General features: G+C 38.3%; 1 protein-coding gene across 1 annotated transcript in view; it reads left to right on the plus strand.

Annotated features, from left to right (window-relative positions):
- Positions 1-23,792, plus strand: part of LOC124593960 (dynein beta chain, ciliary-like) — a 746,507-nt gene that overhangs the window by 162,829 nt on the left and 559,886 nt on the right. The window contains exons 13-14 of the mRNA XM_047132308.1: positions 11,332-11,524; positions 13,088-13,224. Of these exons, the coding sequence (XP_046988264.1) occupies positions 11,332-11,524; positions 13,088-13,224 (330 nt within the window). The remainder of the gene's footprint in view (positions 1-11,331; positions 11,525-13,087; positions 13,225-23,792) is intronic.

Genomic DNA, 23,792 nt, shown 5'->3' on the forward strand with positions numbered 1-23,792 from the left:
ACCCGAGAAGATTCTAATCCTACATGGAATTGGTTAATGGGTCTAAGGCTTCTATCCAGTCACTTGTTGACCAGTCTGATGTGGCAGTAGAATATAGCAAAAGTAAAGCTGAAGTTTTAAATTTCACATTTACGAAATTGTTCACACAGGTGGTTCATATAAACATACCATCACTTGATCATTGTACAGACTCGCTATATGGAGGACATAATATTAGTCATCCCTGGCATAGAGAAGCAACTTAAAGAGTTGAAAACTAATAAGCTGCCCTGTTGAGATGGAATTTCTTTGGTTTTACGGAGAGTACTCCAGTGCTTGGCCCCTTATTTAGCTTGCATTTATTGTCTCTTGCCCAGTGCCAAGCCCCAAGTGACTGGAAAAAAGCTCAGGTGTCTCCTGTATATAAGAAGGGTAAAAGAACAGACCCGTAAAATTATAGACCAACATCCTTAACATCAGTGAGCTGCAGAATTCTTGAACATATTCTCAGTTGGAATATAATAAATTTCGTTGAGACAGAAAAGCTTCTCGTCACAAATGAACTTCGATTTTGAAAGTGATTCATGCAAAACTCAGTTTGCTGATTTCTCACGTGACATCCTGTGAACCAAGGAGGAAGGGCAACAGGCAGGGTCCATACTCCTAGATTTCTGGAAAGTGCTTGACACAGTTGAAGACTTGTTAAATAATATAACCCAGTACATTGTCCTTAATAGCAAGTGTTCAATTGAGACAAGGCTATCATCAGGATTGCTCTAGGGAATTGATGGGAGTGCTCTTATTTTATACGTACATAAATGATCTAATTGACAGGGTGAGCAGCAATCAGAGGCTGTTTACTGTGATGCATGGGACGGTGTCATCATTGAGCAAATGTAGGGGGATACAAGATGACTTAAACATACATACATACATTAATCCTTGTTCCATAGATCATGAATATGACATTTTGTAATGATGTGGAACGTGTCACTTTTAACTTAAGTTTTCTTTGCACATAATAATTAATTAAATTTTTTATCTTATTTTCTTTTATTATTTAGTTATTTATTTACAGTTACTACTTCATATCTAAGAATTCATCTGATGAGTTGAAGGGGTTGTCATTCGTGGAACGTGTCACTTTTAACTTACGTTTTCTTTACACAAAATAATTAATTAAATTTTTTATCTTATTTTCTTTTATTATTTAGTTATTTATTTACAGGTACTACTTCATATCTAAGAATTCATCTGATGAGTTGAAGGGGTTGTCATTCAGAAATTCTTTTAATTTGATTTTAAATGTTGGTTGGCTATCTGTCAGACTTTTAATACTATTTGGCAAATGACCAAAGATTTTTGTGGCAGCATAATTCACCCCTTTCTGTGCCAGAGTGAGATTTAATCCAGAATAGTGAAGTTCTAGTGTTGTAGCTATACAGTACACTGTTATTTTTGAATTGGGATTGGTTATTAATGACAAATTTCATAAGAGGATATATGTATTGCGAAGGTACGGTGAATATCCCGAGTTCCTTAAATAAATGTCTGCAAGGTGATCTTGGGAGGGCTTCAGCTATTATTCTGGTTACACACTTTAGTGCAATGAATACTTTCTCTCTTAATAATGAATTGCCCCAAATTATGATGCCATATGAAAGCAGTGAATGAAAATAGGCATAGTAGGCTAATTTACTGATATATTTATCATCAAAATTTGCAATAGACCTAACAGCGTAAGTAGCTGAACCTAACCATTTCAGCAGATCATTGATGTGTTTTTCCAATTCAGTTTCTCATCAATGCAAATTTCTAGTTGATGTAATGGATGACAACTTCCTCAAAATGTAGAAAAATGTTAGTTAATGCAGAAGAGTGGGAAAAACAATCCAATAATTTTGGAATACAGCATTTGTGGTGTACTGCTTGCTGTTTCATACAGTCATATTCATTAAATATCTGCACATTACCTTGCAAAGCAGTGTGAAATGGAAAGGCAGGTAAGGATGGTAGAAGGGAAGGTGAATGGTTGACTTAAGTTTGTCATAAGAATTTTGGGGATGTGTGGTTCATCTGTAGAGGAGACTGCATGCATGCATGCGGTGGTTTGGTAGGTCTGGTAGAAAGCAAGAAAAAAAGTTTTATTTATTTATATATTTTTTTAAGCGGCTCACCTTAATTTCTATGTAGTCACCTTTGAGGGATATACATCTGGTCCAGTGATCCTCAACCTTTTTCATCCCATCTGAAAAACAGTTTGTGTAAAACCTTGCAAAATACTATTTGAATGCAGCTATCACTTCCTCATTTGATGAAAATTTCATCCCAATAAGCCAAAGTTTCAAGTTTGGTAACAGAAAGAAATAACTTGGGTCTAAATCTGGTGAATATGATGGGTGAGGAAATAATTCAAAACCCAGCTCATGCACTGACATCATTATCACTGATGTGTGGTATGGTGCATTATCCTGGTGAAAGAGCACTTTTTCACATGCCGAGCTAGGTTTTTTCTCAGCCAATGCAGATTTCAGACATTCCAACAATGAAGCATAATAGGGTCCAGTTATGGTTCTGCCTTTTTCCAAGTAATCTATGAGGTTTATTCCTTGGAACTTTCAAAAACAGTGACTGTCACATTACCAGCTGACAGAATGGTCTTTGCCTTCTTTGATGCACTTTCATCAGCTTTTGTCCATTGTTCAGACTGCCATTTTGACTCCAATGTGTAATAATGTATCCAAGTTTCATCATCTGTCACAAATCAGTGCAAAATGTCTTGTTGATTGTGATTAAACTTTGCCAGACACTGTTGAAATGTGTTGCTGGATGCACTTTTGGTCATTGTAAGCGATAGTGGTCCCCACCTATCTTAGAGCTTCTTCGTAGCCATTTCTCTGTGCAGGATATTATGCTCTCCCTCAATTGAGATGCCTACAGTCCTGCAAGCTCACAAACTTTTTATCAAGAATATGGGAAAAGATAGATTGCTGCTTACCATAAAGAAGACACATTAAATTGCAGGCAGGCACTGTTAAAAGACACTTATACAGAGCTTTCGGCCACAGCCTTCATCAATAAAAGAGAAACTATTCATACACACGAGCAAGCACACCTCACGCACACATGAATGCCAGCTCCAGGAGCTCAGGCCAGAATACTAACTTTTATTCAGCGGTCTTGCATTACCATATTATGGATTTTGTCAATGGTTTCTTTTGTGGTGACCTCCAACAGACAACTGGAGGATGCTTCACCTTTGGTACTTGTCTGACCAAGTTTAAATTCATTTATCCAAAGGTCTTCAATGATGGTGCAGACTCCATGTCAACTTCATCCAGTTCTGTTTTGACTTGTGTGACAGTCCAATCATTCAAATGAAAATGTTTAATAACAGCACAAAACTCCATTTTCTCCATTTTCGATCGCCAGATGACTCACTGATCAATTCAGATGGCTGTCATCAATGAACTGTACACTGTACATTGTTGAAATTCTTTATACAAATCTGGGAATAATCATGATTAAGCTTGCCAACCATGAAGGTGCAACAGAAATGTTCCATTCCTTCGTGGAAATTTATCAGACGTATCAAACCTCCCTCATAGAACATTAGTGCAACCCATTCTTGAGTATTACTCGAGTGTTTGGGATCTCCACCAGGTTGGATTAAAGGAAGACATCAAAGCCGTTCATAGGTGCGCTAGTAGATTTGTTGTTGGTAGCTTCAGTCAGGACGCAAGTATTATGTAGATGCTACGTGAACTCTAGGGGAATCCCTGAGGGAAGACAACATTCTTTTGGAGAACTAACACTTGAAACTGACTGCAAAACAATTATACTGCAGCCAACTATATTTCAGATAAGGACCATAAAGATAAGAGGAGTTAGGGCTGATATCGAGATGTGTAGGCAGTTGATTTTCCCTTGCTCTGTTTGTGAATGGAACAGAAAAGGAAGCTACTAGTAGTGGTACAAAATACCCTCCACCACACACCATAAATGGTTTGCAGGATATTTGTGTAGATGTACATTAGATGTGCCTACTTAGGTTTAAAAAATTCTAGAAAGTCTGCCATTTATAACAAACTCATTGGAATAGCCATTTACCGCAAGCTCTACATAAATACTCCTGCTTGATTCTTTCACTCTATAGCAAAATGTGCATTGTTTTGAAACCTCTTGGCAGATTAAAACTTTGTGTCAGACTGGGTCCTGCACACAGTTTTGATCTTCCAGCAGGTTTTAGCTTTGTAAATATTTGTAAAGTAGCATGTTCTTGTTGCATTGCAGGGGTGTTAGTTACCTAGATACATTTTGCATTTTTCCTATGTATGACAGGTGGCTTCAGTGTATGTGCTGGCATGGTACACAGTTCTTGTCCTAATTTTTTACATGATTAAAATGACACTTACACTCTTTTTTTCCCCTATCCTGATGGTGTATTTGCTTTCTCTAATTTGGCTACAGGATAAAAGATGCAGTTCCATTATTTGAAATATATTGAAAGTTCACAGTTCTGATGCAATCGTACACCAAACCTCAACTCACCCGCATCCACAAAACCAAGCAGCACTCCAGCACATTTTTACAAATATTGGATACCTAGGTAATGATACTAAAAAACTGAACAATAAATTTACAACAAATAGAAACATTTGTAGTTCTGTGAGCCAAGGCAAGGACCTGCTGCTGTAATCATGTTACTTGCCGTAACCCAGTGGTGCAACATTTTGCCACACCCTCCATCTAGGTGTCACAACATGACTGTCCAGCTAATGACCGGTGCAGTTCCCATGGCACGTGTTACTGTGGCAAACTTGAGGCAACCAGTCAGCAACAAGACTGCCCTGTCACATGCAAGTGCTGGGTATCTGGCCAGGCTAGGCACGGATTCAGTTAGTCATTGAGATGGTGTCTACTGCAGTGTGGGGTTCCACTGTGAGGCTATCATGGCTGTACCACCATCTTGGCAGGTTCACCTGCCTGGGGTTCCAGTCCTATCACTAATGGGCCAAGGCTTAAACTTAGGCCCTCTCAGCCACTGAACCACTAGGTGTGTGGTAATGCTAGGTGCCACCAGCCAGACTGAGTTTTGGGGTTCACACCCAGATGCCTCCACTGCCACACACTGGGGCTATCCACCAGCCAGCCTTGTCTGTGTCTTAGCTTATCTGAGCTGCCTTGCCTACAGCTGAGCCAGCACAATCAGCCAACAAATGCATGTGTTGCCAAGTTGCCTCACTGATGAGGTGAGCCAGACTTAGCAATTGCTGGCTACACCTTGTCCCTGTGTCATGCCATATGATCCTTTGATTCAGTACCCACCACTCAGTGCCTATAGGCACGGGTCCTCTATAATGAACTTCTGCAAAGTAAATAAAGGTCTCAGGGATGTTCGAGTTGCAAGAGCCCCATCCTGTCACCTGTCTCCACCAGAGAGCCTCAATGCCCATACACAGTAAACACAGGGAGGAAGGAAAAGAACAAAAAATTGTAGGCAGGAGACTAACAGCGCTGCTGCATACAGACAAGGAAACAGAAACCAAGGAAGTAAACAGTTCTTCCTTCATAACTATTACAGCTAACATGATGATCTTGTTTATTGATTACTTGAACATCAGTGAACATGTAACATGGATCAGAGTTTGGAAAGGAAAAGAAACTGGCAATTTCAATGAAAATATGTGCCAAAATTTCATACATGAAGTGGAAATACATCTTTCAACCTGTGACCACTTGGAAGGAAGCACTGGCATCAAGGCAAGAAAATTATTTGGTTGATGCATAAGTTAATAGCATTTTTCGATAAGTGTTTAATAAACACAACAGTTACACATAATAGAGACTTTAGTCATCAGTAATAAATTCTCTTTCACTACTTACAATACTCTTCCAATGCTGGGGTAACTTTTCGATTCTCCGACTGTAGAAATCACATGCCTTTTAGGCGAGGAACTCTTCAAGCCATGTTTGGAGTGCATTTTCATAGGGAAAGATAGTTCCTTGAAGGTTGTTGAATGGAGAGCCGAAAAGGTGAAAATCTGAGGGCAAAAGAACAGGTGAATAAGATGGATGTGGAATGAATTCCCACACCAGCTATTGTGATAGTGGTTTTTGTCAGTCTAGAAGAATGTGGGGAGGCATTATCATGGAGTGCAGTCTTCGGTCATTTTTCGTAGATTGCATCTACGAGACATCTCAGTAGTTGACGATAAATGGCAGTAGTGATGGTTACACTTTGAGGAAGCAGTTTGTAGTGCACCACACCAGTGCTGTTCCACCACATGCATAATATTATTGTTTTATTAATACTTTCGGGTTTTTGTATCGGGAATTGGTGCTTTTTTTGGGCTAACCATTCCTTTCTTATCCTTATGTTAGCATAAAGCACCATTTCTTGTCATCAGTAATGACACAGGATAGGAATACTCAGTGTTGTTCATGAGCCAGTTGATGATGAGCATGCAGAGACCTCATAGGGCCACCCATAAATTTTTTTGGATATGGCTTAGAGCTTGCAGTACCCATACAACTCATTTTTGAACCTTCCCCATTAGGTGCAAATTAGTGCAATGGTGGCATGATCACAGTTCATCACATTTACCAGTTCTCAAGTACACTGATGTCTATCATTGTGGGTTAAGAGTTTAAATGATCTTCATCAACAAATGGTCATCCTGAATGCGGAGAGTCACTAATGTCAGAACGATCCTCCTTAAAATGAGAAAGCCATTTTCTGGTCATGCTGTGTCCAATGACATTATCCCCATACTCAGCACAAATGTTTCTTGGTGCCTGTGCTGCTGTTAACCCCTCTGTTGAACTAAAACAGGAGAATATGTCAGAATGTTCATATTGCTCCACTTGGCTTCCATTTTCTAGTGTCCAAAGCTCCACTAGCTATTTCCAGGTTACAAAATGACAATATGTAAACTCAGATAGCAACAGTGAACTACAAATAAAAAATGACAGTCAGTAAATAAACCCATAACAACCAAAATACCAACATGCAAAACAAAACTGCTATAGACTAATGCACCAATTTAATATAACAGTATGTACTACTTTATTTGTGTAAAATGTTAGGTCAAACAGAACTGTACACTATTTCATAGCATCCATTGAAGACACAATGCATTTTGTGGAAATGATTAAACATACGTCATAAATAAACACCACTATTGCAGAAAGATGAGGTGTTTTATGAAAGACTGCTATCTGTGGCAAACCTGAGAATTTTTCAGATGTTTATAATTATAACACTTGATGAAAAGGGATGTGTAAGATACTGGAAGTATTTTAACTCAGTTAATTTCAGTGAAGCATAAATACTTTTAACTTACACTAATTTGTGTAATTTTATTTTATTTTATTTCATCTGTTCAAACAAACAAAAATAATACATCATTTGCTACATTAATAAATTCTTGAATCGCAAATTAATATGCATTGTTTGAAAATTGTAGTGTTCTGATACATATTAAATCATTTTACATATAAATTCAAGTGAGGAAGTTTTTTACCAATGCAGAAGATGAAGATTTTTTGGTTAAATGCAGGTAACCACTAATAATACTTCATTTGTTGGTTAATCTTGTCTAAGATGCTTTCCTCATGAAATTACAAACTGTGTTGTTTATTTATGTCTAGGTGATGACCTGAAGCAGATGCAGCACTCAAAAACATCATCACATTCATTAAAAATTCAGTTTTAGCTCCTAAATGCATTGGGTGTTAACAGAAATATAATATATTGTGTCTACACTTGAAAAAATATCCCTAACCAATTACTCTCATTACTTACTATGTATGTATCTCATTTATCCCTTGAACTACTCAAACATTTAAAGAAATCTTGAAATTAATATGCAGTTTTATCTCTGATCTTAATCATTTGTGATGGTCTATAGGATATTTACTTGCCACTCAGTATTGCCATGAGGTTCGCCTACTAATGTGTCTCACTACAGAAGTTTGTAACTTTTCATCACTGTTGTTTCATGTACACACAAATCAGCTTTTGCTGTTTTTCAGTTCACTTGTATTGTTTTCACATTTTTCAGTGGAATTTATCAGTAATGTTGTCTGTTTACTCACCTTGTACAATCGCAGATGAATTTTTTGTGTTGGGAATGAAGCTGTAATGCTTTGAAACCTATATGTAAAACAAGTGCATAGCTGTGTGGTTAAATTTCATATACATATACAATAACATCATATTTAAATTAGTAGCACTACCGCTATTAATAGCTTCTCCTACTTTGTTTTTGTTACTGTAGTTGGAAGAAAATGCTCAAAGCTCTGACATGAATCCAATGAAATCATCAAATGTCTTTGTGATAGAGATTGAATTTTGACTCTGCATCATAAAGAATGCCGATTTGAAACTTCCTGGCAGATTAAAACTATATACTGGACTGAGACTCAAATCCAGAGAACTTTGTCTTTCATGGACAGGTGTTCTACCGACTGAGCTATCCTAGGGTGACTCAAGATCCATCCTCAGAGCTTTACTTCTGCCAGCACCTCTTTGGAATCAAGGTAAAGAGGTATGACAGAGTGAAGTTTTGAGGGCATAGTTTCAATCTGCCAAGAAGTTTCAAATTTTGTGGATAAACTATGGTTGAGTCAGCATAAGTTGTTCCCTGTCAGTTGCAGTGGACTGTGCACAACAACTTTGTGGGCTTACCTCAACCAATAACGTTAGCGAATTTGTAACCATCTCTATGGCAAAATGTCATTGTTGACACAGCTGTGTACAGTGCTACTGTTTTTGCCTGCAGCTGTTAGTGCTCCACATTTGAAAACTGGCAACAGTGTATGTGCTGCCAGGAATGTTCTTATATGCACAAAATTCAGGCTGTTGCAAAAATTGGCAAATTACAATTCTGTATTATAACTTCGCAGAAAACCTTTCATAAGAATTAAACACTGTAACAGTAGCAAAATTAGTTTCTAAGTGCTATTGAAGTCACAGCTAGAATCTTTCAATTAAACAACAATGGGTGAATTGGGAAGTTTCATGTTGTGGGCTTCCTCAATTTGGTGGGAAGTCTTCTACATGTATATACCCTTTGTTTTATATTTCTAACTTGTCCTTCCCCTTCATGTAGTTTGTGCTATCTAAATGTGTTTCTGTGTTGTTCTTGCTAGTCAAAGTTTAGCTCATTCTTCCACAAATCAAAGTGTTTGAATATCCCATTGTAAGACATTTATTGGAAATCTTATTAGTGTTATAAAAGGAGGTTTATATGATGATTTTGCACCTTGCAAATCCATGCCTACTTCATTGATAAGAACACTTTTGTCATATTTAGAGTAGACTGTAGAAAATATTTTACTGAGTAATGTTTCAGTATCAGTTAAGTCTCAGTCCCACATATTTTGGAAGGCTAATATGCAAAGAGCACCACCTCATTTAGAACTCCCATAGGATATTTCTTTGTAGCATATTTTTTTTTACTATTCTGGATCTCAATTCTGACTTTTTAGATACAGGTTGAATTTGATGCTGTCTCAGTGTGCACCACTCACACACACACACACACACACACACACACACACACACAGAGAGAGAGAGAGAGAGAGAGAGAGAGAGAGAGAGTGTTTGTATGAGGTATGATGATGATATTTACTGCAGCTATCTTCAAATCCATGGAGCAGACCATGTACTGAGATGTTATTACTTCTTTAATTAAAAAAATCCTATCCCTACTTTGACACGTGAATCTGTCCTTTTTCCTATGACATATAATAATATTATGAAAGGGATGGATTTATACTCACCATATAGAAAAGACATTGAGTTGCAGAGGGCACGGTGGAAAGACTACTATACATTAAGCTTTTGGCTCAAAGGCCTTCTTCTGAAGTTGGAAACACACATACATTCACAAAAGCGCAACTCGCACACATATGACTACCATCTCTGGCTGCTGTGGCTGAACTATGGTCTACAACTATGCCTGATAGGAGCAGCAATATGGCATGCATGGAGGAGAGTAAGGAGGAGACACAGGTAGGGATGGTGAGGGGCAGCAAGATAAGGGTTGGGGAAAGATGCTGTGTTGCCTGTGGGAGTGTGCAGAGACATGTTGGAGACAGAATAGTGCTGCTAGGTGCAGCTCCCCCCCACCTCCCTCCCCCCTCCTTCCCTCCCAAACCCCAGACTGCACCTTGCAGCACTATGCTGTCACAACCCATCAGCTTTGCCCAACCCTTAAATTGCTACCTCTCACTGTCCCTGCCTGTGGCTCCTCCTTACTCTCCACCACAAATGCCATATTGCTGCATAGTTGCAGTCTACAGTGGCTGGAACCACTGGTTGTGTGTGTGTGGCTTGTGCTTATGTGAATGTGTGCATGTTTTCTACTTCAGAAGAAAGCCTTTTGGCTGAAAGCTTAAATTTACAGCAATCTTTCACTTGTGCCTCTCTGCGACTCAGCGTATGCTCTATATGGTGAATGGTGATCTATCCTTTTCATAATATTGTTGTTATCCCACCCTGGATTTTTCCTTGACTGATGTTACTTCATTCCAAAAACACACACCGCTTTCTAGAACAGTCCTGCATGTTAATGCTCGTCAGAATAATGAACAGTTTCTCTATAAAGGTTTATATGTGGTCAAATTATCCAACTGATCAACTACTTTAATATGAAAATGGGAAATTAAGGGTGGAATACAGACAAAGGCACTAAAGACAACTGCTCACCATATAGTGAAGGCATTGGGCAGTTTGTATATGCATAAACAAGAACTTGAACATTTAAACTGGATTGAGTTTATTAATGAAGGAGACCATGGAAGAGATGAGTGACAGATGGGGCAGATGGGGCTAAGTCTAGTAAGAGGGAAGGACAGTGGGGGAAAATGTTTAGAATATGGTTGCAAAGGAAGGTTACCACTGTTGCATATTGGGCGACAGCTAGCTGGGGTTAGAGGTGGGGTGGGATAGGATAGAATATAGGTACAGAGGGTGAGTGAATGCCGAGAAAACAGTGAAATGGAGAGCCATAGAGCTATAAGCCAATGTAATATATGAGAGTATAGCAAGAAAAGTAATAAATTGTGAGTGGGGGTTGGAGGGGAGGCTGGAATATGGGCAGAGGTGGAAGTAGAACAGGGTCTGCCAGTGATGCCTGAGGTCGTGCTGATTACAGGACTGAATGGTGTGTTCAGGCAGAATTCCCTTCTTCAGTTTAGAGGAAAGGTGTGCTGTGCACTGCATCTTCATGTTATTTGCAAAAAAGCAAAAACATAATCTGGAAAAAAACTGTACAGTGTTAGTTTGTATAATAAGCTGCTATTTTTATGGCTGGATATCATGAATTTGTTGTCTTGTTGCAGACTGAGGAAGTCTGAAGAAGCAGAAAACCTCATAAGAAGATGTGATAATTTATTTGAATCTCTTGATTCATTTGAAGATTATATTTTCACTAATTGGATGACCACCGTTCCTAACATCTGTGCAGAAAATCTAAATAAAACCATATTAACAAGAAAGAAGGGTTTTACTCTGAACTTAAACTTCAGTGAAGAAGTAAGTGTTACAAGTAGGGATTTATTTTAATGATACACACCCACCTTCTTCACTCCTTGCCACTTCAGTAAGTAATAGATATATTTGATTTGTTGCCCCAAATTCAAATCAGTGTGATTGCCTTAATCATTGTAGTTGTGTCCATTTGCTAAAATTTACATTTCAGTTGGTCTTCATTACTGAAGGACTGTTGAGCCTTTCACTGAAAAGAATTTTTTTCTCCAATTGCAACTTTCTCAAGCACATGAAGAACTTATTTTAAAAATGAATTAGTTGGTTATTTACATGTTCCATAGATCATATGAATCATTCTTCTACCAGTGTTATGTGGAATGAGTCAGTTTTATTGTTAACATTAATGAACATATTATTTTTCAGTAGTCTTACTCCCACAACTATTAAACACACCTGTGTTTAAATAACAATTCGTCCATGGATGAGGAAGAGTTGCACAGAAGAAGTGATTTTAGGTTAGATTTAAAACTTGCTTTGCTTCCTGTAAGACATTTTATGTTATTGGGAAATAATGAAAAAAATTATTGCTGCATATTGAATTGCTTTCTGAGTCAGTGACAGCTTCATTAGTGGGTAATAAATCAGATTTTTTTCCACTAGTGTTGTAGGTATGTGCACTGCTATTCTTCTGAAATTGTGATGGATTATTTATGAATATATGTGTGAGGATGTGGAGTCTAAATGCCTCCTTGAAGAGGTACCTACGTGATGATCACAGATGAAGACCACATATTATTGTTACTGTTCGCTGTTGTGCAATCAGTACTTTCTTTTTATTTGAGAGTTACCCCAGAAAATTATTCCATAAACATTATTGAGTGTAAATGTGCAAAATGTCTTAGGAGGTTGATTTGTTTGTTTCCAACATTAGCAGTTATTGTTTGCAATGCTAGGAATTAGACAGAGAGCAAAAGCAACTGAACCAAATTGTTTACCAGCTCAGTAATACGCTTCTTCCAAGTTTCATCAATATGTACACCAAAAAACTTGGAGCATTTTACCCTTTTACTAACTTCAGCTCACGTCCTACATCAGTTCTTGGTATGACTCTTCTTTGTTGCACAGAACTCAATATACCATTGCATGTTTTCTAAAAATTTAGAGAGAGAGTGTTTTCAGAGAACCATGTAATAATTGTTTGAAAAACATCAATAACTATCTCTTTTGTTTCTTTCTCTCTAATGAGATTTATTACAACATTAATAATGTCTTCAAAAAGTACCAGTTCTGCTGGATTAATGTTACATGGAAGGTCATTCACATTTATAAGGAATAGGAGTGGACCCAAAATTGAACCCTATGGTACTTCCTTCATGATTTCTCCCCAGTCAATAAAATTTTCTACTTCTGGTGAAGCTGTTCATGCTCACTTACTTTTAAATGTATTAGTATTCTTGAATCAGTGGCTGTAGTTATTTCTGATGGTTGTTTGTCATTGTTTTCACAAGCTACAGAATCGTGAAGAGAACAACTCTTAACATAAAAGACTGTTCGTAGAGACAAGGCATATTTGTTAGAAATTGATGTTGATTTTCATTAATATTTCAGCTTGTAATACTTCTCCGAGAAGTGAGATACTTAAAGATGCTGGGGAAAGATGGGATCCCTGAGGAGGCCATCAACCTGCATCAGAGGGATGAAACATTTAGACAGTGGATATTCAGCCTGAATGCTTGCATTAACTCGTAAGTAATGAAACCAGTTTAAATGAAGGTAGCTAGTGTCCAGAATTCTAAATCAATAATGTAGTTTTTGCTGTACCAAACCTTATATAGAAACGTACTGTAATACCAGAAGTATGCAACATATACCTGTTGAGAAATAATAGCGTTTCAGTTAAATATTAATAATTAGACTAGCTTTCAATCCCTTGCTCTTTTCTAGTACAAGAACACATATTCACATGTGCAACCATACACACATCCAAACACACGCACCAGCAGTTGCTGGTGTGTGCATTTGGATGTCTGTGCGGTTGCTCATGTGAATGTGGGTTCTTCTACTAGAGAAAGAGCAAGAGCTTAAAAGCTAGTATAAATACTGTTTTCTGCTATGTGTTTCTGTATACCACACATCAGTCAGCTATAGCAGAGGTTCTCAAACTTTTTCCATTGCACTCTCATCTGCAACATAAATCATTTTGTCCCCCAACCCCCTCCCCCATTTTTCTTTCCTTCTGCGGCACTTCTCATACTTGACACAAATGCAGCCTATGATACCTATTTACTTTTGTCTAATTGTTACAATAGTGTCCTTTGATCACATCATAGTTAAACTTTTTTTTTTCAAAAAATGATCATATATAAGTATAATTAAAAGGGGGTGAAAATTAACAATTACAGCTAGTTTATAAATAACCATGTATGTATGTGCAATTAATGGAACTGAGGAAATGTGTGTATTTCACTACATATTCTTTTACAAATTAGTTCACAAATCAGTTCTCATGCCATAATCTCCACACAACCCCAATCCTCCCATCACCCCAAGAAGCAGCTACAAAGGAGAGTCCCCTTCATGACCCAGTACCACCCCAGACTGGAACAACTAAACCACATCCTTTGTCAGGGCTTTGATTATCTATCATCATGCCCTGAAATGAGGGACATACTACCCAAGATCATTCCCTCCCATCCTAAAGTGGTGTTCTATCGCACACCCGACCTCCACAATGTCCTAGGCCATCCTTGTGCCACACTCTATACCAACTCCTTATGACTGGGATCATATACCTGTGGAAGACCCAGGTGTAAGACCTGCCCAATCCATCCACCCAGTGCTTCCTATCCCAATCCTGTCAGACGCTTGTCCTACCCCATCAGAGGGCAGGCCACCTGTGAAAGCAGCAATGTTAATACCAGATCTGTGCAATCACTGAACAGCTTTTTATATTGATATGACTACGAACCAGCTGTCCATTAGAATGAAGGGTCACCACCAAATTGTGGCCAAGAGCAAAAGTGGACCACTCTGTGCCACAACCTGCAGCTGAACATAACATGCTTGATTTCAACGGCTGCTTCACAACTCGAGCCACATGGATCCACCTGTCCACCTCCAGTTTCTCTAAACTGTGCAGATGGGACTTATCCTTACAACACATTCTCTGCAAGCAAAATTATCCTGGCCTCAACCTACGGTGTTCTAGTCTCCCCACACCCTCCACCCAATAGTCTCCGCCCTCTTTGTCCTATCACCTAGTCCCATTTCGTGTCCACTACCCTCATTGTTCATTGCTCTTTGCCAGTGCACCCAGCAGTCTTTTTCCCTTCTCCTCTCTGTTCCACTTCCCGTCACCCCTCCCCCTCCTTTCCTCACGGCCTCCCGACACTGCACCTGGCACCCTTATCCTGCCACCACCTAGTCCCTGCATGCTCCACAAGCCACTGCTATTCTCTCTCCATACACTGCTATCCTTTCCTCTTGCCTGCCCCATTGCAGATTGCTGCTTTTATTAAATGTGACAGTTGCATTCTAGCTTCTGCGGCCAGAGGTAGTGGTGAGTTACGTGTGTGGCAGGTGTGCTCGTTTGTGTGAAAGTGTGTGTGTGTGTGTGTGTGTGTGTGTGTGTGTGTGTGTGTGTGTGTGTAGGTAGTGGTGAGGTTTGTGTGCGGCAGGTGTGCTTGTTCGTGTGTGTGTGTGTGTGTGTGTGTGTGTGTGTGTGAGAGAGAGAGAGAGAGAGAGAGAGAGAGAGAGTTTGATGATAAAACAATAGTCAACATTTAAATGCCAGTTTAAAAACTGTTATATTCAAACTGATCATCCAGAAAGGAAATAATCAAGAGTAAAAATGCCCAAGATTCAATATTTGGAAATTTTCTGACATTTCCAAATTTAGTGTGAATTTGTGAAGAAATCAGATCAAATCTTTGTTGCATCTTTGAAATAGCAACTCGCAGATCCTCTTTCAATTGCAGTCAAGACCAGTGTTTTGTCTTGATAATGTCATTTTTTTAGAAAATGGTGACTCAGACAAGTAAGTTGATGTGAAGGGTAATAACACATCCACTGTCCATCTTGCTAAATTGGGATATTCATTCCAAGTCTGCACCCAAAAATTTTCAAGAGACTTCAATTTAAATTCATTTCAAAGTGTTCTGTCACTTGAGAGGTCTATTAGCTCACTTGAGAGGTCTATTAGTTCTTTGTGTTCTGCTGTTAACAAATGGTCTGTAATGATCATATTGAAGTGATTGTGGATCCAGTCATTCATGAAATCATCCAGATGAGCAGATATCTCGCATTACTCTTCTCCATCTGGGTATTCTAAAGTTCAGTTTTTCTCTTAGACTCAAGCTCTTACTTGCTTAGAAAGAAGATATTACTGTTTCCGCATGGAACTGATTTGTGAGGATCAATCAGTTTCTCAAAAACATCAGCCCATTGGTACGACATTAAAGGCCATTTTTCATCTAGAAATGGAGCTGTGAGTGTGTGAAATCTGTTCAACAGGAACACATAAAGTTCATCCTTCAACTCCACAACACAATGAGGAACTAGCTAACACGAGACAACCAATGTACTTGTGTGCAGTAGAAGTGAATCATGAGTAAAACTCATCCCCTTGAAAGAAGGCTACTGTTTAAAGCTCTTGGTTTCACAAAATTTGCACCACTAATTGCATCGTTCAGCACTTCATTGACTTCCTGTTGTACTACTCGAGAGGCCAATGCCTTCCTATGCATCATGCAAAGTGTGAATTGTACTGAAGGAGAAACAGCCATGAGCCCCATTTTAGTTTCAGTAAGTGCTGCCATCCCATCGTACATATACCAAGTCAATTTGTCCATATCAGATTATTGTCAACAAAAAAGGAATTCACAAGGAAGAAAATATCTTCACGTATAGTCTCCCTTCCAGAGCTTTACAAAATAGAAAGTCCATGTTCATTTCATTTTTATATCTGGAGAGTACAGAAATTAGAAGCTAGGAAAGATGTCTGATATCAGGACTGTCTTCAAGATGCTGGCAAATTTTGGGCTGTCATGAAGATGTGCAATTGATTTTTCCTGTCAGTGGCTATTGCATCAATATGAGGAACCACACTATCATCTGAGAGCGGTATCAACTTCATACTTTTACACAAACCTTTGACAGCCGCAGGGAAAAGTAATTTCTCGCCAATAATGTGCAGTGAGATGGATTTTGCAATTAAATAGGATACCTGCAGGTATGCTGTTTTGACTTTCTTAGAAACTGATAATTGTTTTTTGAGGAATCTGTTCCACATGCCGCTTCAAATATTCAGTGTGTTTACTTGATCTCAGTTGGGCATGTGTTGAGAAACACTTTGAAATTGTGGGTACAATATGTGATGTAATGAAAGTTATTTTAGCGTGTGTCTGCCTTGCTCCCAACTCAGATGAACATACTACTTAGATGGTGTACTCTGCTATGTAACAAAGTGGTGGTGGGGGTGGGGGAGGCATGAATTCAAGCTTTGATGTAACTGGAACATACCTAGTGTAAAAAAGTTATTGAATATCCTAAGGCAGCACAATTTCCACTATTTTAATTCAAAACCTACTAGGCTAAAAGCATGCGTAGGTAGTGTCTCTATTAAGTGTCCTCATGACGTGTATTCCACCAGTGTGAAATAATTTATTTTCCCAGATGACAGTATATGTTAACAGTATAGTTAAAACATAGTATAAAAGTGGACAGGAACATGTCCCAACAAAAGTTAACTAAGTAAAAAAATATCTTACTACTAACAAAATACAGTCTGAAAAAACTAGTGCACCTACTGAGCATAAAGACTAGGACAAATTATTTCTAAGATGTGGTTCTAGGACAAATTATTTCTAAGATGTGGTTCCAATACCCAACTTGTTTATGAAACCTTCCACAGTTATTTAATTAGTATCTTAAATGCTCATCTTGTTCCAAAGAAAAAAAAAGGCATTTAAGTAGAAAGGGAAAGCCATGGCACACCCAAGAATTGGAGAATCTAAAGAGGTAGAAGAAAAATTAATAATTCTGATGAAATTAAGAATCTACAAAAAATTGCCAAGAAACTGTACAAGAAAGAGTGGCTAAACAAAGACCCAATAATAATTTCATAAAAATACAGTAAAAACAAATGCAAAGCAGCCTGGTCATTAATTAATAATATTTAAGATGTAGTCAGAACCTCTGATAACACAGTGGCAGTACCAGCAGATACACCCAACCAGCACTTCATAACCTATGCAGAGGAAATCAAAAAGTTAGTAAGAAAATCTAATGAAACATATACGGATTATCTTTAAGAGCACAAACCTAAATCATGATCAGGCTGGACCTTCATTAAGCAGCTTTAGTGAGGTAAACCATGTATCAAATAACCTACTGAAAAAGTTATATATTACCCTGTAGTGCCATTCATACTCTATAAACTTGTGTCTTACAGAGGATATTTTACCTGATCCCCTCAAATTATCCAAGGTGAGTCTCGTCCTTAAGAAGGGAAGCAAATCAGCCTGCAAACTACAGGCCAATTTCACTGATCCCATTACTATCCAAAGTCTTTGAAAGCACCAGCCAAAGTGACACAGTGCAGCGAGAGGTAGCAACGGTAGAACTTGTATAAAAAATTTACATAATAATCGTCTTTTAATTGTTCTTTGTTCTTCAAAGTTGGAAGGCCATAGGCCATTCTGAAATGCAACTTTTAATACTGGTCTATAGGATGCTCAGCTTCATTTTATTAAATAACATGAACACTGGTGGACTTGATGTTGTTAAATAGATATATTTTCTGTTGTTTCACTTCAGAATACAAATCAAAATCAACCACAATGCTAACACAACACACTAACTTGTACTCCATTCTTGCCTTTCAAACTCATTCTACAAAGTTCCCAAAGACGAAGATTTACCTCTAACAACGTGTAGCAAAGAAAACACTGTCGTATATAGACCTATTTGTGCAAAACATACATTTAAAAAATAAAGTACAAATAATTATTTATTGTTGCTTATCTTTTTGAGAAGTCCATAATCATCATCATAATTACATTAAGTATTTATATATGTTGATGTTTATACATTTTATTTATTTATTTACACGTCAAGTTCTGTAGGACCAAATTGAGGAGCAAACCTCCAAATTCATGCAACATGTCAGTACATGAAATTACAACATAAAAGTAATAACAGATAAGAATAAATGTTTATGAACCCAAAAAGGTCAGTCCATAAGTTCAAGTAAACACAAGAATCAGCTTAATTTTTCAAGGAGCTCCTCGACAGAATAGAAGGAGTGACCCATGAGGAAACTCTTAAGTTTCGATTTGAAAGCGCGTGGATTACTGCTGAGATTTTTGAATTTGAGTGGTAGCTTATTGAATATGGATGCAGCAGTATACTGCACACCTTTCTGCACAAAAGTTAAGGAAGTCCGATCCAAATGCAGGTTTAATTTCTGCCGAGTATTATCTGAGTGAAAGCTGCTTGTTCTTGGAAGTAAGCTAATATTGTTAACAAGAAATGATAGTAATATATGAGGGAAACATTCCACGTGGGAAAAATATATCTAAAAACAAAGATGATGTGACTTACCAAACGAAAGCACTGGCAGGTCGATAGACACACAAACAAACAAAAACATACACACAAAATTCAAGCTTTCACAACCAACGGTTGCTTCATCAGGAAAGAGAGAAAGAGAGGGAAAGACGAAAGGATGTGGGTTTTAAGGGAGAGGGTAAGGAGTCATTCCAATCCCGGGAGCGGAAAGACTTACCTTAGGGGGAAAAAAGGACAGGTATACACTCGCACACACACACATATCCATCCACACATAAAACCCACATCCTTTCGTCTTTCCCTCTCCTTCCCTCTTTCCTGATGAAGCAGCTGTTGGTTGCAAAAGTTAGAATTTTGTGTGTATGTTTGTGTTTGTTTGTGTGTCTATCGACCTGCCAGCACTTTTGTTTGGTAAGTCTCATCATATTTGTTTTTAGATATATTTTTCCCACGTGGAATGTTTCCCTCTATATATATATATATTGAGAGGCCATTGTCAAAATACCCAGACTCATGAACAGGGGTCGACAAGAGGTTCATGAACTTGCACCACTTATTGCCTGAACCCCCTGTTTCTGAGCCAAAAATATCCTTTTAGAATGGGGAGAGTTACCCCAAAATATAATACCATACAACACAAGTGAATGAAAATAAGCAAAGTAGACTAATTTTCATGTTGAACGATCACTCACTTCAGATACCGTTCGCATAGTAAAAATGGCAGCATTAAGTCTTTGAACAAGATCCTGAACGTGGGCTTTCCACAACAGTTTATTATTTTTCTGAACACCTAGAAATTTGAACTGTTCAGTTTCACTAATCATATGCCCATTCTGTGAAGTTAACACATCAGCTTTTGTTGAATTGTATGTTAGAAACTGTAAAAATGAGTCTTACTATGATTTAGCATTAGTTTATTTTCTACAAGCTATGAACTTAGGTCATGAACTGTACTATTTGAAACTGGACCAATGTTGCACACAACACCCTTTACTACCAAGCTAGTGTCATTGGCAAACAGAAATATTTTTTAGAGTTACCTGTAATACTAGAGGGTACATCATTTATATAAATAAGGAGCAGGAGTGGCTCCAACACTAATCCCTGGGGCACTGCCCACTTGACTGTACTCCACTCAGACACCACATCAGACCCATTCTCAACATTGTGAATAATGACCTTTCGCTGTCTGTTGCTGAAGTAAGAGGTGAACCGGTTGTGAGCTACTACCTATATTCCATAATGGTCCAACTTCTGGAGCAATATTTTGTGATAAACACAATCAGATGCCTCAGTTAAATAAAAAGATATGCCTATCATTTGAAACCATTTGTTTAACCCATCCAGTACCTCACAGAGGAAAGAGAATACAGCATTTTCAGTTGTTAAACGACTTCTAAAGCCGAACTGTACATTTGATAGCAAATTGTGTGATATAGAATGATCAACAATCCTTACATACACAGGCTTTTCAATAACTTTAGCAAACACTAATGGCATAGAAATAGGCCTAAAATTGTCTACATTATCCTTTTCCGCCTTTTAATAAAGCGGCTCTACTACTGAGTACTTTAATCATTCAGGAAACTGACCATTCCTAAACAAAAAAATTACAAATATGACTAAATACAGGGCTAACAATTGTAGCAAAGTACTTCAATATTCTGCTAGGCGTGCCATAGTATCCATGTGAGTTCTTAGTCTTCAGTGATTTCTACATCTACATCTACATCCATACTCCGCAAGCCACCTGACGGTGTGTGGCGGAGGGTACCTTGAGTACCTCTATTGGTTCTCCCTTCTATTGCAGTCTCGTATTGTTCGTGGAAAGAAAGATTGTCAGTATGCCTCTGTGTGGGCTCTAATCTCTCTGATTTTATCCTCATGGTCTCTTCGCGAGATATACGTAGGAGGGAGCAATATACTGCTTGACTCCTTGGTGAAGGTATGTTGTTGGAACTTCAACAAAAGCCCGTACCGAGTTACTGAGCGTCTCTCGTGCAGAGTCTTCCACAGGAGTTTACCTGTCATCTCCATACTGCTTTCGCGATTGCTAAATGATCCTGTAATGAAGCACGCTGCTGTCCATTGGATCTTCTCTATCTCTTCTATCAACCCTATCTGATACGGATCCCACACTGGTGAGCAATATTCAAGCAGTGGGCGAACAAGTGTACTGTAACCTACTTCCTTTGTTTTTGGATTGCATTTCCTTAGGATTCTTCCAATGAATCTTAGTCTGGCATGTGCTTTACTGACGATCAACTTTACATAATCATTCCATTTTAAATCACTCCTAATGCCTACTCCCAGATAATTTATGGAATTAACTGCTTCCAGTTGCTGACCTGCTATATTGTAGCTAAATGATAAGGGATCTTTCTTTCTATGTATTCGCAGCACATTACATTTGTCTACATTGAGATTCAATTGCCATTCCCTGCACCATGTGTCAATTCGCTGCAGATCCTCCTGCATTTCAGTACAATTTTCCATTGTTACAACCTCTCGATATACCACAGCATCATCTGCAAAAATCCTCAGTGAACTTCCGATGTTATCCACAAGGTCATTTATGTATATTGTGAATAGCAACGGTCCTACAACACTCCCCTGCGGCACACCTGAAATCACTCTTACTTCAGAAGACTTCTCTCCATTGAGAATGACATGCTGCATTCTGTAATGCGTTCTGTAATGATTTAATTATTGACTCAATTTCTACCTTGTCTGTATCACAGAGGAGTATTTCAGACACCAATCTCGGAAAGGCATTTGCCAAGAAAGTTATATGATTTGCTGTAGAAACTAAATTTTTATTTAATTCACCAGCAATGATCAGAAAATAATTGTTAAATACTGTACATATAACTGATTTATCGGTAACAGAAATATTTTTACTATGAACTGACTTTATATTGTCGACCTTGAGCTGCTGACTAGACACTTCCTTCACAACCGTCCATATGGTTTTAACTTTATCCTGTGAATTAGCTATTCTATTTGCATACCACATACTCTTTGCCTTCCTAATAACATTTTTAAGCACCTTACATTACTGTTTGTATTGGGCTACTGTAGCTTGATTGTGACTACTTATAACATTTTGATATAATTCCCGCTTTGTTCTACATGATATCCTTATCCCACTAGTCAGCCACCTGGGCTGCCTGTTACTGCTAGTACCCCGTTTAGAACGTTCTAATGGAAAGCAACTTTTTCATATACCGGTAGCTATATGGTAGTGGATTTCTAGGTTTTGAGTCTTCAATTTGGGAATCAGTCATTTCATACGATCCAAGATTGGTTAGTACATTTCTCACACCATAACCAATTTTATTACAGTACCTAGAACTTAAACAAGGCATTAAGTACATCACAGTTTTGTTACAGGAAAGAAAGGTCATGTATGTAAGCTGTAGAGCTATTAGTTAGAGACATTTTATCAGCATTTGAGGACCATGCTCTTACATGGGTAGCATTCTGCGGTCTGAGTAAGGCCTTTGATCATGTTCACCACCATGTTTTGCTCTCCAGACTGGAATGCTATGGAATTTGTGGCAAAAGTCTAAAACTAATGAAATCATACCTCACTAAAAGAAAGCACATGGTGAGTTCAGAAGGTCAGTTATCAAATACACTTGAGATTCAACATGGAGTGCCACAGGGATCAAAATTAGGAGCTCTTCTACTCCTGCTACAAGTAGACGACTTACCAAATAATGCAAATGTAAAGACATGTACAGGGTGTGGCAGTCAAACCTGCATTTTTTTAAATAAGTGCAAAATAAACATGGATGCAAATATCAAAATTTAATTCATACAATCTTGTTCTAAATTGAAAAGGATTTAAGAAACATCAACACATTTTTTTCATTGTTTGAAAATAACGTCAGCAAGATGGCGTCCTTCTTGATCGTGGCATTCTCGCAGGCAATTTATGAAGCTACCCATCATATGACGGAGCATACCCTGAGGAATTCCCTCTATTTCCAGCTGGATTCTTGTTTTGAGATCACCAACATTTTGAGGTCTTTCATTGTACACTTTGCTCTTAAGGTATGAAAAAAATCACAAGCTGTAAGGTCTGGTAAATGGGAAAGGGGAGGGGGGGGGGGGGGAGACAAGCAATCCCTCCAGTCTTGGAAATCACCTGGCTGGTTAGGAAAAACTTCATTGAGAACATTCATGCTCACATGGGCTGTGTGACTAGTTGCTCCATCTTGTTGACATAATGTTTCATCATTCATTGCATATTGACGAAGCTGAGGTATGAAGAATGTCCTTAACATTGTTGAATAGCGCTCAGCATTCACAGTAACAGATTGCCCCCTTTCATTCTCAAAAAGAATAAGGGCCTGTTATTCCTGACGAGGACATTGCACACCAAACTGTTACCTTGGTTGAGTGCAGGGATTTTTCATGGAGTTGGTGAGGGTACTGATCACTGCAGTATCTAAAGTGCTGTTTGTTCACATATCCATTGAGGTGAAAATTTGCCTCATCACTCATCCAAATGTTGTGAACAAGAGCCTCGTTTTCTTAAATCATTTGCAAAATACTTTCACAGAAATGCTGTTGGACTGGATTTTGTATGGGTTGTGATGTAAGTCTAATCTCAAAATCCTTTGGACAGTCTACGCGCTGATCTCCAGGGGCATCTTCCCACAGCAATTCTTATGCGTTCCACATTTCGGGAGTACGCATTGTGTTCGCTCTGCCACCTCTTTTCCTTGTTGTTTCA

Source organism: Schistocerca americana, chromosome 2, assembly GCF_021461395.2.
Source record: "Schistocerca americana isolate TAMUIC-IGC-003095 chromosome 2, iqSchAmer2.1, whole genome shotgun sequence".
Taxonomy (NCBI): Eukaryota; Metazoa; Arthropoda; class Insecta; order Orthoptera; family Acrididae; genus Schistocerca; species Schistocerca americana.